The 18,321-nt window shown below is 41.6% G+C and overlaps 1 protein-coding gene across 3 annotated transcripts in view; it reads left to right on the top strand.

Annotated features, from left to right (window-relative positions):
• Positions 1-201: 201 nt before the first annotated feature.
• TUT4 (terminal uridylyl transferase 4) overlaps positions 202-18,321 on the top strand; it is a 45,243-nt gene continuing 27,123 nt past the window's right edge. For 2 of the 3 annotated variants that reach the window (XM_071436736.1, XM_071436734.1), the window contains exons 1-5: positions 202-346; positions 8,719-9,392; positions 11,077-11,240; positions 15,246-15,362; positions 17,383-17,560. In XM_071436736.1, the coding sequence (XP_071292837.1) occupies positions 8,831-9,392; positions 11,077-11,240; positions 15,246-15,362; positions 17,383-17,560 (1,021 nt within the window). In that variant the 5' untranslated portion in view covers positions 202-346; positions 8,719-8,830. The remainder of the gene's footprint in view (positions 347-8,718; positions 9,393-11,076; positions 11,241-15,245; positions 15,363-17,382; positions 17,561-18,321) is intronic. The other variant, XM_071436735.1, reaches the window with a different exon arrangement.

The following is an 18,321-nucleotide window of genomic DNA, read 5'->3' as shown; positions in this document are numbered from 1 at the left end:
TCCCCGCTTGCCGCTGTGGCACTGAGGGAGGAAGGCCCTGAACGCCGGGGAGACGGGAAGGGGGGGCGCGTCGCCCCCTCAGCAAGGGGGAGGCTCTGAGGCAAGGGGGGGCTCCCCGGCTGGGCCGGGGCAGTGCGGGCACCGTGCCCGGCTCGGTCCCCGCCGCCGCCGCCGCCGCCCCGCAGCGCCGCCGCCCTCGGGGCGCTCCCGCCCGCCTTCGCCCCACAATGCACCGCGCCGCTGACATGGCGGCCGGGCCGGACTGAGCCGCTGCCGTCGGGGCCTGCAGCAGCCGCAGCCGGGCATGGCGGGGGCGCCGCGCCGGCTCCGCTAGCGCCGCACACAGGTACCGGGGCCCGGGGGCTCCACGCGGCCGGGGGCGGCGGCGTGGGGGGAGGCGGGCTCAGGGGGTGCTGTCCGCGCCGGCGCCCCCCGCCCCAGCCCTGCCCCGCCTCGACGGCCCGCCGCGGCCTCGGGCCCCGCGCCCGGGCGGGGGAAGCGCCGGGTCCGCGGCGCGGGGGCCGCCGCAAGGTCAGCGGGGGGCCGGGGCCGCCCCCGGAGGCGCATCCGGGCCGGAGCCGGTGCGTGCGGTTTGTTGTTCGTACGCCCCGTGGAATTAAATAATGCGGGGGGGAGAGAGCACCGCAGCCGGCGAGGCCCGCGGGGAATGTCCCGTGTGCGGGGCTGCCCTCGAGAGCCGTGCCCGCTCCGCCGCAAGAGGTTCTCCTTTCCGTGGATTACGGTCTGCCTGGAGTGACACCCAGGCATCCCTTCGCCTACGTGGTTGTGCTCTTTTGTTGGCTTATTTTGTATACAAATACAGCTGAACGACTTTGCTGCTTTTGCAATATGTTGCAATTTGCCAGTTGGCTGAATGTGTCATATTACCTGAGGCCTCCTGGCTTTTAAGGTTGTTTCTGGGTATATCAAAGGAAGATGAGCTCATAATACACAGAGAAACAATACAATCGCATTTAAGCTAAGGTAGAGATTAGTCCATTAAAAAGATAGTTGCATCTAAGTATGGATCTAATAATTTTTTTTATATCCATGCCACCTCCACGTCACTTGGCTTCCTGAGCACTGTGCCCTGGTGTTAAGGGTCGTTGCATTTGCTTGAAAATAGAGGCTACATGTTGTTTATGGTTTTGACTTGTGCTCCCGGTTTCAGTGGTTGCTTTTTGGATACTTTGACCCCAGATAGTTATGACATAATTATTTCCGTGACAAGAAAAGTAAGCCAGCCATGGAACTATGACTTAATTACAGTACCTGGCAGAAGATGCTATATTAGGAGTAAGAGGTCTCTATTACAAATACCAATTTTGCAATGACCTTTTTTTAATCATTTTTCTACTTAACTGTAGTGTAAACCTTCATAAAATTAATTTTGTGAAAAAATTACCTTTTCCCAGAAGATATATTGGGATATGTTCCCAGAAGATAGACACAGAGGGATCAGAAAGTTCCTCCTGTGTTCTGTTCTTGCACAGAGGACAGCTGGGACTTCCTTTTCATACCTCAGCTTGCCGTGCTGAGTGCCCCGGGACACCTGCACTGTGCAGGGCATTTATCCGGTTCTTCCTCTGAAGGGAACTGCTGCAGTGGGGAGAAAGAAAGGGGGACAGGATTTCCCTGTGTTGTACTTGAAGGCAAGATATTCCTGAGGAGCTCCTCTTAACTGTCTTGTGGCTCTGCTTGTCAGTCATGCTTCAGGATTGTTGTATTCCTGTTGATACCATAAGGCAGTCTGACTGTCTGAGAGTATATTCTGTGTTCAATTTGCAATCCTGGCTTTTTAAACTTTACAAAGCATTTCTACTACATTAAGTTTATTTTTGTCACTATCTTAGTGAAATAATGCAATACTGGTACTGACTTGTATTGAAAACCCATAGAAAGAAGGATCCTGCAATTTGCTTAGTGGATTAATTAGCACAATGGAAGCAATCCAGTGAAAGTCAACATTTCTCATGCTTTTGGCACATTAACACTATTTTGATATTGCTTGATAAATCGTTTAACTTAGAAATACAAAAGACCTAAATTTTGTAACGGTGCACATGAATTTAATTTTTACTCTTCTTTTTTTGTTTTCACAGAAATGCATGCATGCATGCATGTATACTCATACTGTATCCTTGGTTTGTAATTTTGGTTCTAAGGTTTCAGCAAGTCTTTGGAAAAAACCCAATTTATCAGATGTTCTTAGATTTTATTTTCATTTCTGTTGATGCATGAAATACTCCTGCCAGCAAGAAGTAACTTTCAGATTTTAGTTTTCAGTGTCAGCAAAGCTTGACACAGGAGTCTGGAATCAGTTTTGTGTTACAAACGATTGTGACTCAGTCCGCTGAGCGTGGCTGTGTTCTTGACAGCTTTCCTGGAGTTGTGATTTTCAGCATGTTTCTTCCCGTAGGGAAAGTGCTGGATGCTGGTGAAGAGGCACGAGGGTACTGGTAGAAGATCTGTCTCCTTTCAGTGTGGTTTGTGAGCTGGTTTGCAGCTGGTATGGAGCAGTTCAAAGACCATCCCTTCCTCAAGGATTCCAGTTTGAGCGAAGGGCTGGCTCACTGTTGTTTAAATACAAGATGCAGATAAGCTTCTATGCCACAATATATATTGCTGTATTGTCATTTAGCATAGCACTGAGCATAAGTGGAGGTTAAGATCAAAGTGAAAAAATTAGTTTCAGAGTGTGGCTGCCATTTAAACCAGTTTTGTGATCATCTGAGGCCTCTGGAAGTCTCTGAAAGGCTCTAAACCAGTGCAGTGCTGTGTTGTGCTTCCCCAGCCTCCTCATGGGTCCTTGGGCTGATGTGTGTGTTTGATTTTGAAGTTAGAGCTCCCTTGTATCAGTTCCTGCTCTGCTCTCCCATGAACCGTGCAGCATTCGGGGAGATCTGGGGCAGGTGCTGCCCCTCTTCTGGCTTCAGGGTTTGCTGCAGTTGGGTCTGAGGTGTAAGGGACTGCTGCAGTAAAACGTAGCATCAGAACCAAAATGTGCAGAAGCATGAGGAGCCTATATGGAGTAGAGGTGGGGGAGACTGTTGGTGTGGCTGGGAGAGGACGGCTTTGCCGAGCTTGGCACGGGAGGCAGCAGCAGTAGTAGGGTCAGAGGGAGGTAGTTCTTGGCGTTGGGTGACATTAGTTTTTCTCACCTTCCCGGTGAGTCATACAGTGCTGTAGAAAAAACAGTGAGTCAATGCAGAGTAATCTGTAACAAGCATATCCCTTATGGATCTCCCATCCGGCATATTTTGCTCACTTGAAAATTTTAATTGTAAGGTATTTGCACCTGCATGTGTTACTAAGTTTTGTATCAGCCAAAGCCTTTCTTGTTACTTCATTTATTCAGCAGTACTTTTGTAAATCAGATATCATCTTGTTACAGTGTTAGATATTTTCTACATATGTATATGTACATAGTTATATATCTAATGATGACTCCTTAGACGTTTTCAATTTTCCACATAATAAATACAGCATCAGAGCTGCCTATCTTCACTGAGCCCAGAGTGCCAGTTTTGTTGCATCCTTGATTTGTGTGTTAAAGTTTATGCACACTGTGCTGACTTCCTTCTGGGTAGATTTTGGCAGCATTATCCTTACCAGGATAAATTCTGTAACCTGTAGTAAGAGAGAGTTCTGGAACACTATGTAGCACTTATGTTTGTTACTAAGAATATCGATGGGTTTAGTGCTGGTAGTGTCTGAAGCGCTTTAGTGGCCAGTAATCTCTGATAGTTTTAGTTTTAAGTACTTTGGAAAAACATCAAGCATGAGTAGTAGGTTGTACTGAGTTATGTCTATTTAATCATAAATCAAACATAAATGTGTGATAATTTTTTCAAAACTATTGACAAAGAACATGGGAGAGGTTTGAATGATTTGTGGGAGTTCTCAGGCAGAAAAATGGGCCTAAGGCTTAAACAGTGCGAAAAGACCCCCCCACCCCAGCACATTAGGGCTGTCCATAGACATCACCTGTGCTGCACCCTGAGCAGAGTGCAGAAGACAACCTTTCCTATTGTTCCTGACTGTGGCTGTAACCTTTGTTTGCAGAATTTCCTTTTATTTTTCTGTTGAGGAAGTTCAGCTGGGCTATATTGGTAGTGAGGCGAGGGGGGCACTGAGGTTAATCACCCCACTTAGTGTTGGAAGGCTGGCTGGGAGATTTGAGCTTAAGGACAATCATAATGGGAGAGATAAAAGCAGGTCTTGGATAAAATACAAGTCTCCCTATCTCAAAGGAGGGAATGCTTTATAGAAACAGGGTGATAACACTTATGTTTGTAGTACTTTCTGTGTTTATATTTTATCTAGTACTCCCCAGGGAAACAAAACTTAAAAGCCTGTTCTCTTTCCCTTTAGTTGCCATTCTACACTGTAGTCCCTACTTTTGGGCATTTCAGCCAGTTGGGACCACATTTTAGAACATATTTGAAGTAATGGCAAAGGGTCATTGAGTTTCTGTCTATTTTCTGGAACAATTATGCCTTAACAGAGGAGAGGTCTCTGCTGAGGGGGAAGCAGGAGGAAGTTCCATTTCCTTGTAGGGAGTAGCTACAAATCAGACAGGGCTCCAGCACGTCTGCTCTGCTTGCCCAAGGGGCTGTGATAGAGTGTGACAGAGGAGCACAAAATGAACGTCTAGGAAACCAGGTGGAGTCAGTTCTGCTGTTAATGAAATTATTAAAAAAAGCTTTGCAAAAGAACAACTCAGAAGGCAAGAGCTCACAGTTTAACTTGGCCTTCATCTTTGAAGAGGCCCTGTTATGTCAAATTCTGACTCCAAATCTATGTGTTTGAGGGAGTTGAATATAGTGGAACAACTTGAGAGGAAGAAGTGGTAGAAGAGGTAGAAATATCTTCTTGAAAGTTTTTTGGTGGTTTTCTTTTCCCCCCTGTTTGGAAGTAAGCCTTTGTCTGATTCTTTGCAATTCAAATGCAGAGTTTTCTAATGCTAGTCTGCAAAGTGGAGGAAACAAAAGAAACTGGCAAAAACGAAAGTGAAACATTCTCATTTCTTCATTTTGTGAGCCTAAAATGAATTCTAACCAAAGCTGATTTTAAACATTTTTCATTTTGTTGCTGTTGGTATGTATAGATTTTTATACTTTTCTGGAGTTTAAGGTCAGATGGTATCTTGTCTGACCTCAAGCTGTTGTATTTCAGCCAGATTATTTTCCTAAAAAGAGCCAAGAGCTAGATTTCGGGGAAGTAATTGGCACTGTACGCTCAGAAAGCAGGGGAAACTGAGGCCCATGTAACACTGGGATATTGAATTATTGAAATATGCTGAACTGGTTTCAACAGGTTAATCATACCCCATTTTGCAGACACAGGAGAAATGCTCTGGTTTTGTTGCCAGCCTGGCTCGGAGAAAATTCTGCTTTGATTCCAGGTCTTGCAATTTCGGTATCAGCCTGAGCTTGTGATGAAGAGGTGCCATCCAGGTTTCTACAAAGATGCCACCTCAGCACTGATTCACTTCACTCCAGTGCTTTGTTTCCAACCAAGTTTTTTTTTTTAGAGGCACTCCTTTCCCCATTTCCCTCTCTCCCTCTGTCATGTAGATGGCCAATATCTGACAGAGGATGATCTTTCTGTGCTCTGTCCTGGGTTCGGGAGAGGTCCCTTTTTGTTTCTCATACTGAGTTTTATTAGTTGGTTAATTTTGCAGTTTGTTGTGAGATGGTAATTTGGTTACTATTGAATGTGTTGCAGGAGTTAAAATTATTTTTTGTTTGCTAAATCATTTCCATATTAAAGAGCAAAAAGAAAGAAAAAGAAATCCCAAAGTTCAGCAACATTATTATTGCACTTGGATTTCAGATTCTGCATTCATTGTGGAACTCCTGACTTTTATTTCATATAGAGTATTCTTGTCTTATGAAATGTCATGACCTCTCTTTATTCATATTTCTTAGGAATGAAGACTGTATATGCTTTTTAACATTATCTACTTACATTTGATTACATTCTTGATATGCAACACTATCACAGTACTCAAATCATTAGCTGGGTTCTAGTTTTTACTAGCAGTTTCTTTAGTTACTTTTCCCCATTTGATTAAAGATTATATATTCTCTTTGAATATGTAATTGTGTATTTAATTGAATGGATGAGAAAAAATAATTTGAATAATTTTTGCAGATTTTTTTAAAACCTACTTTCAAAATTCGACTCCAACAAAGTCACACATAAAAAACCCAAAATGCAGCCCCACTTTTCCTCCAATGCCGGAGTTTCACGGTAGCTTTAATGTGGAAGTGGTGCCAACAGGAGTTGTCCCCACCCTACGAGTTGTTTGTTATTGCCAGGCGTGCTCCTCCTCCTCCTGCCTGGTGCCAGCTTTATGTTCGGCTGGATTGGTTTTCCGGTTTGGTGGCTGGCGGAGCAGCCCCGGGATGGGAAGGAGCAGCCCCGGGATGGGAAGGAGCAGCCCCGGGATGTGAGGGAGCAGCCCCGGGATGTGAGGGAGCAGCCCCGGGATGTGAGGGAGCAGCCCCGGGATGGGAAGGAGCAGCCCCGGGATGGGAAGGAGCAGCCCCGGGATGTGAGGGAGCAGCCCCGGGATGGGAAGGAGCAGCCCCGGGATGTGAGGGAGCAGCCCCGGGATGTGAGGGAGCAGCCCCGGGATGGGAGCAGTGAGCGACGGGCGCTGCGGCTCCGGCTGCCCCGCGCTGCTCCCCCCCAGCCTGGAGCTGGCCTCGCCGTGCCCCCGGCCGGGGCTCAACGGGGAGTTGCTGTGTCTTTGTGGGTCGGGTTTGTTTGTGCTTTGGGGAATTTTTCTCCCCTCTTCAGGCTGAACAAGTAAAGCATGATTAGTTTAGAGTTTGAAAAATCATGTTCCCATTTCTCTTCTGGTTACATGAAATTAAAAAACAAACGCACCGTAGAGGTTAAAGACAGTGACGTGTACAGAGCTGTAACAGCTCCCCAGTCTCTAGAGCAGAGCTTTGTACTGGTGTCAGGGACTGGAGTAACTTGAATTTAGCTGACCTGGGGGGACCCTGGGCTCTCCTCACCACCCTGAGGCTTCAGCAGTGCTGGTACAGCTGGGCAGGAGTTCCTGCTGCTTTTGGTTAGAACTGCTATGGGGAAGACTGGCTACAATCCAAGGGCAAATATTATTTAATCTTTGTGACTTTTGATCTAGAAGTAAGAACCAGGTGCAATCAGTATTTAAGAGAAAATAGTTGCAATATTAACTGAATGTGAGATAAGATACTTAGCCATTGGAAAGAATTTAGGAATGGAGATTTTTTTTTCTTCTTCAGTTTTTATATTTTACTAAAGAATGTGATGCTAACAGCATCTTCAGGAAAATTCGTGTGGGCTTTGTTTGTTTCTTTGATTTTTCACCTTTGAAAGATACATATTTTCAATTATATCAATAGAGACTTAAGATAACCCTTTTTAGTACATGCTTTGTGTCCTGAAGTATTTTCTGATTTGTGTCTCATTAAAATGAGATAATAACTGTATTATATAGCCTGAAAAAAAAATTACTGTACTTCATACTGCTAATATTCAGAAAGGTTTTTTTGGTTGTTGTGGGTTTTTTTTTTTTCTTAAGCCGACATTTTAATCTGATCCTTTATTCTGGTTCTTGTTTTTAAAGTACAAAAGTATGCTGTGATACTTTTAAGAGCTGTAATTCATAGACTTTTGTATTATTTTTTTCTTCCCTAAATGGTAAGGGATGGGTTCTTTAAAAACCAGAAATTTCCATGGGTCATGCATTTACCTAGCAAATATGCAGCTGGACAGGAAAGAGAGAATTTCTGCACTCCATATTTTGTTATAGTTTTACAAAGATAGTTTTCTTCTTTGTCTGATGCTTCATTCTTGGAGTTTTCAATTGCTGTCTAAATGTTATTACAAGAAAAAAAAATCCAAGTTCTTATTGCAGATTCTTGTGTTCATTTTCTGTATTAACAAGACTGATTCCTTACAAACAGACCCCCTTGTGCTGAACCTCCTCCCACTGGAAGCACAACCTTTGAGTTGTCTCCAGCATAAATCTCAGATGGTCATATACCACCTAAAGGCCTGAGGTTTAGATGAGGAGAGTTAATCTGTAGCTAAACAAAATATTTACTATTTGTGATTTTTTTTTAATCTTACTTAATTGCTGGCAGTTAATTTATATGAGGTAGGAGGTGCAGGTGATCGGTCAGGTTTATTATTAATACTTTGAGCTATATCTCTAAATGCTTTTTTAAATCAGTTAATAAAATGGAGCTTGCTTGCTGGAAACTGAATTACTTTCCTCTAGTGGCTAATTTGAGCTGTGCGTTTATTGAGTGGTACTTTTTAGATGTGTTACTTTTTTTCTTTTTTTTCCCAGTGTAGTTGCAGACGTCTTGGTTCTTGTTTTTGTTCAGAAAGCCAGAAATAGGAAGAAAAGAAAAAAGCAAGCTGTTGGCAGGTTTATCATTGAGTGTTTTTTAGCATGTTCTGCCATTTTTTTGTCTCTTTGTAGCCCTCGTCTTTTAAATACAAATCAAAATAATCAAAATTTTCATGAGTTTTACTTTAATACTGGAACGTATTGTGAAAATGTACTTATGCCTGTGGGAGGAATATGCTTCCTATAATAATTTATATTAACACCTTCCTTTAGAGAAGTTTATTTAATGTGCTGTGTGCATAGAGATTTAGTTTTTTTCCTTAGTTTTTAAAAATGTCTTATCATTATTTCTTCAGTAGACAATCAGCTACGATCCTTGCCTGCACAGAGGATTTCAAATCAACGGCAAATTGCTGAAGAATTGCACTTCAAGTGGTCTCGAGACAGGAGAAGCAGGTCTTCACTATAATGGAAGAGGCCAAGAGCTCAAAGAATGGAAATCATGACCCAAGGAAGTCTGTCCGTCTTGTCTGTGAGGAAGGCAAATCAGTCAAAGTTACAATTAATCAAAATTATAAATACAATAGAAATGACAAATCTGCGAAGGATGTCGGGAGAAGTTCTCCAAGTGGGAATAGCAGCAGAAAAAGTAAACAAAATGATGTTTGTTCTGAAAAACAAGGAGAAAATAAATCATGCAAAGTAAATAGTTGTATTCCTGGAACTAAAGATTTGGGATCAAGTGTTCAGGATCGAAGTCATGGAAAAGCAAAAAAATTTTCTAATTTATCATCGGCAATGGAAAACCTGAAACAGACAAAATCCCAACCAGTGGGAGAAAACGCTCCAGGCTCCCATGTTTCAGGGAATGGGGTCAGCATGGAAAGCTTAACAGCTACTCAGAAAGGGAAACTGGTGCTGGAAAATCCAGTGGGAGTTCATACTTTGAAGACTAGTGTTGATCAGGCTGGTGATCCTGGTAAGACTGCTGCAGATCAAAGAAAAATGGAGCATAAGTCTGATGACTTCAGTGAGTATTAGTTAACAGTGCCTTATTCCATTTTCTTCTGGTGCAATGCTGACAGTCTGAAATGGGCTTGGAAATGTTTCTGTTGGTGTTATTTTTTCACATGTACGAAGTTGCTGCTTGCATTTAGAAGGAACATGATGTTCATACGAGCATATTGCTTAGAGAACAAGAGATTATGATAATAGCTGTCCTTTTTTCTTATGCCTAAGACCTAAACATCTTTGTAAGCTACTTATTGTGCGTGGGTTTTAGGCAATTTTGTGAATATAGTGTCTTAGGAAGGGGGAACCCTTTGTAATATCATTGCCACTCAGGGAAATGCCAATTATTACTTCTTTTCAGAAAGATCAGGGGGAAAATGGGCAAGGGAAGTTCCTATTATATATAGAGGGGAAATATTTACTTCTTTTCTGTGACTGTTGTGCTCTTTTTGTTACTAAAAATGTTTTGAGTAGGCTTTGGCAGGTGGCTTTTTGAATTAGGGAGCTCTGGAATACCTATCATCCATCAGTGGTTACCCTTGTGAGTGTACATTTCTTACACATGGTTTTCAATGTCAAAATTAAATATATTGATCAAGCTTTGTCTCACCAGGCTAATTCCATAGCTCAGAATTTGTCACACTTCTTTAGAATACTTTTTTTCTTTAATGAAAATGCTGTTTTAAGATGCCAGCCAGTGTAGACCTTCTGTTTGAAGTATTTCCCACAGCTACAGCAGTTGCTTGTATGGAAATACAAGGAAAATAACAAAGTGTGTGGTTTTTTAGCTGTCTTAATAGTGTTTAACAGGAAAAACAAGTTCAAGTGGCAGCATCCTGTGATCAGTCAGCTCTTTGTAGACCCCCATTATATACTGTGGGGACCATCTGTCACTGAGAAACCAGGACTTGAAAACTTACTCAGCTTTGATTCCTTGCTAGTCTGGGGGCACTGATCTCATTTGAAAGGAAAGAAAAAGGAGAAGAAAAGACAGAGCACAAATAACCCTCACCCTTGCTTATGTAAAAGCGACTGGAATCATTTGCTGTGGATGTTTGCAGAGATGAGTGGCCTGTGACCAATGCACAGGCATGTGGAGGAACTGGCCCCGTGGCACTGGGCTGAGTTTTTGGGAGCAGCAGCGTTGCAGAGCTCAGTGGCTGCTGCTGCCTGTGGGCGAGAGGTGTCACGGAGCGTTCAGGGGTGACTCCAGCAGCTTCCAGGCTCAGGGCTGGCATTGCCTGCTGCCTGCCTCTGTAGGGTCATTTGGGTGAACGTCTTTGAGGCGGTTCTCTGGCTTACCTGCTTACAAAATGTGTTGTGTACAAGAATTTTATGCCTAATATTTGTTTCTTTTACAGTAGGGCATGGGGATCTTGTTTACTCTGTTCCGGACAGCAAAACCCTTTCTTGCTGTGAACAATTGAGGAGACTGGGAATTTGACTGAAACACAGAATTAATCTACCTTTTTATTTTGTGGTTTTGACAGCACTCTTAGTAGCAGATTAGTCTCTGAAGTACTTTTAAAATACTGGTTAACTTACTGGAACAGTTTTAATGTTTAAGGTGATCTTGGGCAGTGTTTGGATAAAAAACTGGAATGTAGCTCTAATTTGTGTTTGTTCTTAGCTGCTCTGTACTCTAATTTTCACTTTTTCTCTCCTTGAATGACTCTTAAGAAAGTAACTGTTTCTTGCTTTAGGTAAAATAAAGAATTCTGAATCAACAAAAGAACATACATTGGAAGCGGATTATTTAGAAAACACTGGTGTTATTGATGAATCTAATCTGACAGTTGAACAGCAACTAGGATTGAAACAAGCTGAAGAACGTCTGGAAAGAGATTATATCTCCCGACTTGAAAAAGTAGGTTGGGTTATTTATCAGATAAAAAAGAAAATGTGTGTCCTCTTTCATTATCATCACCATATTTCTGGTTGGGTGGTGTTTCTACTACAGCCTGCTGCCAATGTTTCTTTCTTCTTAGTAATGAGTCACTTTCTGATCTAAGCTACTGTCTCCAGTAGTTGGCTAGTTGTTCATCCTGGCAGATTATATGGATTAGAAACTTTGTGTTCATTTTGTGGCACATGTAGCCTTTGCAGAAAAGTATTTTTTTAAATTTTCTAGATCTGAAGGTTTACAATTCCAGTATTTAAATAAGATTTTATCTTATAAGATTTAAGTCTGGTTCTCTGGGAACTGAGAATGCAGGACTAAAAAGAACCTTGAGCTTTCTTTAGTGTCTCTCACCAGTCTCAGTTGCTATATTGGAGATGACTGCTTAAAAATGTTCACCTAAATTGTTCTTAATATTATCTCTAGTGACACAAATGTTGAAGTCAGTGTAGGTAACCCAGAAGATTTTGTTAATCTTATGGAAGCATTTTAATCTCTCCTATGTTGTCCTAGGAAAATTAGCTAAAAGTTTATTACTTCTTTTTCATAACATTCTGCACATAGGAAAATCATTCCCATTCCTGCAGTCAAACCTTCTTTAGGCTCTCTTTGTTCATTGTTCTTGAGGGTTTTTAGTTCCTGGTTCATTCTTCTTGCTTTTCTCTCAACACCCGTTGTGTAAGTGGTGTTGGACATGCAATTTCAGCTGAAGTCTTACATATAAAGAGGAAGGCTGACTTCATCTCTCTGAAATATGGCATTTTCATTTAGGATCTCTGCTTTTTCAGCAGCAGTTGGATATTGGCTTAAAGTTGGACCAGCAATGATTCCCATGGCCTTTCCTTAAGAATTGGTCCATGAGGTGTTCCCAGCCCTGTATGTTTGCAGTTGATAATACCTAAGGAATGATACTTTGCTGTGATATTATTTAGTTGGAGGTTATTCATTAAATTTCTTTAACTTTTTTGATATCTGAATTTTTGTCATGTTACATTTTCTGTATCCTCTTCCAAGTCAATATCTTTTACATTTTTAGTCAGCACACTTTCTGTTGCATTTCCTACCTCTTCAACAAAACTGTGGATATTTCTGCCCCCACAGGGACCCCTGCTGAAGAATACTTGGCACATGCTTCTAGGTAGGAGTGCTCTGAGGACAGTTCTCTCAGCAGTTCTGCTCCCACCTTACTGTTCTTTATTTAGGTAGTGTTTATGGTCTCCTTTTGAGACTGATACTATGACAAGTGACAAAGACTGTAAAATTCAAATACAACGTCTGCTGCTGCTTCTTCAAGAGCTATGACTGATCTTTAAAAAAGCAACCCTAAGATTGCGTTAGTGCAATTGTTTGCAGCAGATCAGGTTGTCACCTCTGACCTGTTTTTTCCCTATGTGCTTATTAAAAATTGATTACAGTATTTTTCTGAATGCTAATTCTGACTGGTGTCTAATTCCTTGGTTCATCTTATTTAGCCCTTTTAAGATATTCTTAAGTTTCTCTTTCCTGATGATCTGGAACCCTCCCATTCTCTGTGAGTTCTTTAAAATACAGCTGGCTCTTTTATAGATTAGCTCCTTGAGTATCCAAGGACAAATTTCATGAGACCTGGCTTATAAGGGTGCATCTATCTTACACAAGTAATGGTCTGTAACTTTTCTGTCTTGTTATTTTGAGTTTTTGCCCTTTTCATTGGAGTTAAGCATAATTAGATTATTTGAAAAGTCTTCACTAAAGGCAAAATAGAAGTTATTACATGATTCAGCCTTCCTGGCAACATCTATTAGCATAATACTGCAGACCAATATTGTAAAGAAGGACAAAATTTTTCAGAAATACTTTTACTGCTGATATTCACTTTATTATAAAAGAACGGTAAAATATTTTTTATCTACTTCAGTCATCAGGCATCAAATACTTGAATCTTCCCATGTCGCCAGGTGTAACTGTCTGCAGGTTGCTTTCCAAATGGATGTCTAATTTCATCTTACTAGGTACCTGTCTTAGAGAAAATAGGGTTAAAAAATTGGTAATTAAAGCAATATTTTAAATTTCAATTTACTCTGTAGTTGGAGAGTATCAGACTGGTTTTTTTTCCAAAAGCAAAAGGTCAAGCTCGGTAAGTGGAAAAACTTGCCCAAATTTAACAGTGGTTTAGGTCTCCATATGGTAAGTCAAATTTGTTTAACTGATCTGTGATCCACCTCAGTGTCTTAAAATGGTGTTCATTCATTGTTGTGTCACTGGTTAAACATCTGGTGTTTTCAGTAGACTTTTTGGGTTTAGTAAATATAGATGTATTAGAATTAGGACGAAAATGTGAAAGTAGTTTTTTTTTCTCACCCAGTTATTGGAAAAGTCTAACAGATCTGGAGAAAATCTAAATTGTTTGGTTTTTTTAACCCTTTTGTCTCTGCAGTGAGCTTTTCAAAAGGTTTCTCATCTCTGTAGCTGTGATCTGTTAGAGCAAGAAGGTAAAATTGCAGGATGAGACAGATAAAGTGGAGTATTTGGGAACACCCCCTTCTTGCAGAGTCCTTTCTGCCTTTGAATCCAGCAGGTCTTAATGGTTTCCTGGCTGAATAAACTCCATGGTATCCCCTTGTGGACCCTGGGAAAACAGGTTTCCTTCTTCCCCAGCATCTCTGGATGTTTGGCTGCTTCTTGCACACTTGGGGATCTCCCAGGGGGCCACTCTCTGTTTGTGTTCTCCATCTCTGCCAGGCTCTGTGTACAAAAAGGTTCTTCTTCTGCAAGTGTCTCCAGCTCTGAGCACTGCAGAGCATCCATCCCAGCTCTGAGCATTGCAGAGCATCCATCCCAGCTCTGAGCACTGCAGAGCATCCATCCCAGCTCTGAGCACTGCAGAGCATCCATCCCAACTCTGATCATTCCAGAGCATCCATCCCAGCTCTGAGCACTGCAGAGCATCCATCCCCACTCTGAGCACTGCAGAGCATCCATCCCCACTCTGAGCACTGCAGAGCATCCATCCCCACTCTGAGCACTGCAGAGCATCCATCCCAGCTCTGAGCACTCCAGAGCATCCATCCCCACTCTGAGCACTGCAGAGCATCCATCCCCACTCTGAGCACTGCAGAGCATCCATCCCCACTCTGAGCACTGCAGAGCATCCATCCCCACTCTGAGCACTGCAGAGCATCCATCCCCACTCTGAGCACTGCAGAGCATCCATCCCAACTCTGAGCACTCCAGAGCATCCATCCCAGCTCTGAGCACTCCAGAGCATCCATCCCAACTCTGAGCACTGCAGAGCATCCATCCTCACTCTGAGCACTGCAGAGCATCCATCCCAGCTCTGAGCACTGCAGAGCATCCATCCCCACTCTGAGCACTGCAGAGCATCCATCCCAACTCTGAGCACTGCAGAGCATCCATCCCAACTCTGAGCACTGCAGAGCATCCATCAGAGTTGGAATAGCATCAGGCCTTGCTGGAGGATCCCACCGTGGCTGAGCACAGTGATTGGGAGGTGGCTGTGTTCCCCCAGGCTGCCTGGCCACACCCTTTCTAGCAGGGCAGAGCCAGCACCGTGTGACACAACAGCACAGCAGGACACAGCTGAGCTGCTGCCATTTCCTCATCAGGGATAGGCAGGGAGATGCTGAGGTTTAGCCAGTAATTAAAAGCTTCACCTGACAAGGGAATGGCTTACTGGTCTTTAGGTCAGCCTTAAGAAGCATGAACTCCTCAGTCTTAATCTTACCTCACTAAACTTACTGAGAAATGTGATTCTCAAGTCATCTCACTTCCTTCCCTCACTCTCCCCTCTTGTCATACAGGTAAAAATCCATTTTTGTTTGTTTTTTGAAGGTTGCTTAATGTTTGCAAAGCACCTTTACATTAAAAGTGTTACATAATAGTTAAATACAGTTTATTATTCTTCAAAGAATTGAGTTTTTCAGGCACTACTGGTAGAAATATTTGTTTTAATCTATGGCAATTTTTCCTCAGCGCTCCCCAGAATACACCAACTGTCAGTATCTATGCAAGCTCTGCTTAGTCCACATTGAAAATATCCAGGGAGCCCACAAGCATATTAAGGAAAAACGTCATAAGAAAAATATAATGGTAAGTTAACAAAATTATGGCTACTTTTTTCTTTCTTATACTCTTCTGTTTTTTTTATTTTCTTTTTGAAATCAAAATTTTTTTGTTGTGTGGTTTGTTTTCTTTGATCATGTTCATTTAGGTGAAAGTTTGTATGCTGAGCAGAGATCCACAAATTTCTGTTTTCTGTTTAAGAGGAAGGGCTTGATGATTTGTCCAGGCAGAGAGGAAAGGACAGATTTGGTCATTGCTTCTGAATTAGTGGCTCTGAGCAGTGAGCAGTTCGTCATGCTTTTAGTAAGAGAATGCAAGGTAACTTAGTTGAGAAATAAATATTACACAAAAATATATTCAGTTTTTCTATTCTCTGAAAATAATGCCATTGGTAGCAAGACGTCCAGGGATGGGAGGTGGGGCTGGGGATGTTGATTTTTTTTTTTTTTTTTTTATTTTTACTTTGGCTGACTTCTGAAGTTTAGAAGAGTTACAGGAGGGAAGGATTCAGTTCATTCATTATCACCCTGGGTTTATTAATGTACTTAATATGAAAAATAGTTCTAAGGCTTACAAAGAGAAAACCAGTTTCCTTGTCAGATACCATGGTTCTCTGAAGAACTGTTACATGTAAGAAATCCAATAAAAGGTGCACAGATTTTCTTGCCAGCCCATTTTTGTAAATGCTGATGAAGAGCTACAGATTACCCAGGATGTTGGATTTTGTCATTTAGATGGTTAAAATTACTCTTTCTATAACCATTCTCCAAAATTCAGTCAAATTACTTTCACATGTTTCCATGGATTTCTTGCCATACTTCTGTTTTTCATTAATGCTCTAATTCTAAAACGTGTGCAAGTCATCACCTGGAAGACTCCAAATGCCATAAATCCATTAAATCTCAGAAAGTAACATTTTTACATTATGGTCAATGATTATTTGTAAAGGTTCTCTCGCTGTCTCCTAAATTGCATCATGCTTAAAAAAATGAGCCAGTCCTATGATTGCTCTATAAATGCTTCCTTACCATGCTTTCCATCTGGGCATGAAGATGAGAATTGAGCAATGAGGTTTCTTTAGCACTGAATGGAATCCTGGAGGACAGGGAGCAGTTTCACTTTTTAACACTTACCCCAGATAGCTTTCTGTGCAGCATCATGGTGATACCTATGTAACTGTCTTAAATGTTACTGCATGAAATGTTCCTGTTTATAGTTCTGTGGGATACATGACAATCAATAAGCTCAGCAGCAACTGTGGTTTCCCAACTCAAGAAAAATCCTAACGTGGTGACATAAAAAAAAACCCCATACTACTTTAAAAATGCTTATATTCTTTCTTACACTTAATTTGTTCAGATGAGAACAGAAGAGTTGAGAGATGCAGCCTAGAACTAAAGAAACATTTTCATACTGTACTGTGTTTTCTTAGAGCATATTTATTTTATAGTTATTATTTATTTCAATCATGTCTTTCATGTAGTTAATGAATTCATGGAACAAGAGGTTGTTGTACTTAGTCCCAAATGATTTGATGCATCTGACGTGTTCTTGCTGTTGGATGGGTGCACTAAATCCAGTACTTTCTGGAACCAGCTGTTTAAGCATAATGGGACTCAACTTACAAAATTTCCTTGGAGCTAGGAATACTTTTTCTGCCTCTGATAACTTTCCTTCAAGTACAATCCACTCTGAAAAAATCCATGTGACTTTTCCAGCTCAGTTACTTTTATGATGTACAATTACAGCTTTTTATTTTCTTGGTTGAATTCTGCTTCAGAACTCTCAGAAAATGTGGTTCAGGAATGGAATACAGAAGATTCCCTCTCCAGCTGCCAGCTGTGAAATGACATTTTCTGTTTTAAACACTGAGCATCTGCTCTCATTCCTGGGACCACAATATCGTATTTGCCAGTTAGGCCAGGCAGAGTTCCTGCCTTTGGAAGTGTTGGTCAGGACACAAACAGCATGTTCCAATATAGCAGTAAGAGATAGCCTTTCCTCTTAAAATACCAGTTTTTAGTGACATCATCCCCCAATTCTTCAGGAAAAGCAGGAAGAGAACGAGCTGCGGGCGCTCCCGCCGCCCTCGCCTGCGCAGTTGGCTGCTCTGAGTTTCACTCTCATCGAGGCAGCAAACGAACAAGGCATCTCGGATGAGGACTTCAGAATTCGGCAAGAGATTGTAAATGAGATGGAGAAAATTATTCAACAGCCCTTACCAGGTATTCATAGTATGCTCCATTTGCTTCAGGTGAAAACTTGGCGTTATTTTTATAGATATAATTTTGATACCTTCGTTAATAGTGAATGAGTGCATTTGGGGTTAAATTATCTTGATAGTGTACAACATTAACATATACAGACTTTAATACATCCTGGAAGTGGATTTTTAAAGAATTAGCAAATATACAAAAAGAGGAAAATATGATTGTGTTTATTTGTCCTTCTTTCAGATGTGTTTATTGATCCTTTTTAAGTGATGGGATAAGATAACAAGAACAATCATATTTGATATTTGCTTCTTTGCATTGATTTTCCCATCAGCTCCTATAGTTAATGCACTGGGAGTTTGTAATCAGATTTTTGGAGCTGCTGTGGTGTTGACTTTGTGCTAACAGTGGTTTGGTGTTCAGTGCATCTGAACAGAAGAAAATATTCATCTCATTGCCAAAAAAATGTTGGAAATTTTTAATTTCATCTATGTTGGAGTCAGGTGTTGTTCTGTACAATCCATTTGTTTTAGAAATACCTTTTTTTTTCCCTTTGCTCTATAAAAATACAGCTGTAAGAAAGATTTTGGTATGTGCAGGATGATCAGCTTTAGTTTTAGATGCTCTATGAAGTATCTCCTTAAACATAAGGTGCTGAATAGAATAAGGGTTTGTAGGGTGGAGGTTTGCTAATCTGTTTGCTCTCTAGTAAGTGACTCCTAGTGCAAACTTCTGCTCTGGCACTCTAGGGAGTTTTCCACTGATAGTGGGAA

This window comes from Agelaius tricolor, unplaced genomic scaffold (assembly GCF_023055355.1).
Source record: "Agelaius tricolor isolate 1412-34295 unplaced genomic scaffold, bAgeTri1.0.p SCAF_11, whole genome shotgun sequence".
NCBI classification, from domain to species: domain Eukaryota; kingdom Metazoa; phylum Chordata; class Aves; order Passeriformes; family Icteridae; genus Agelaius; species Agelaius tricolor.
The sequence above is the reverse complement of the archived record's forward strand: the minus strand, read 5'-3'. Positions and strand labels throughout refer to the sequence as shown.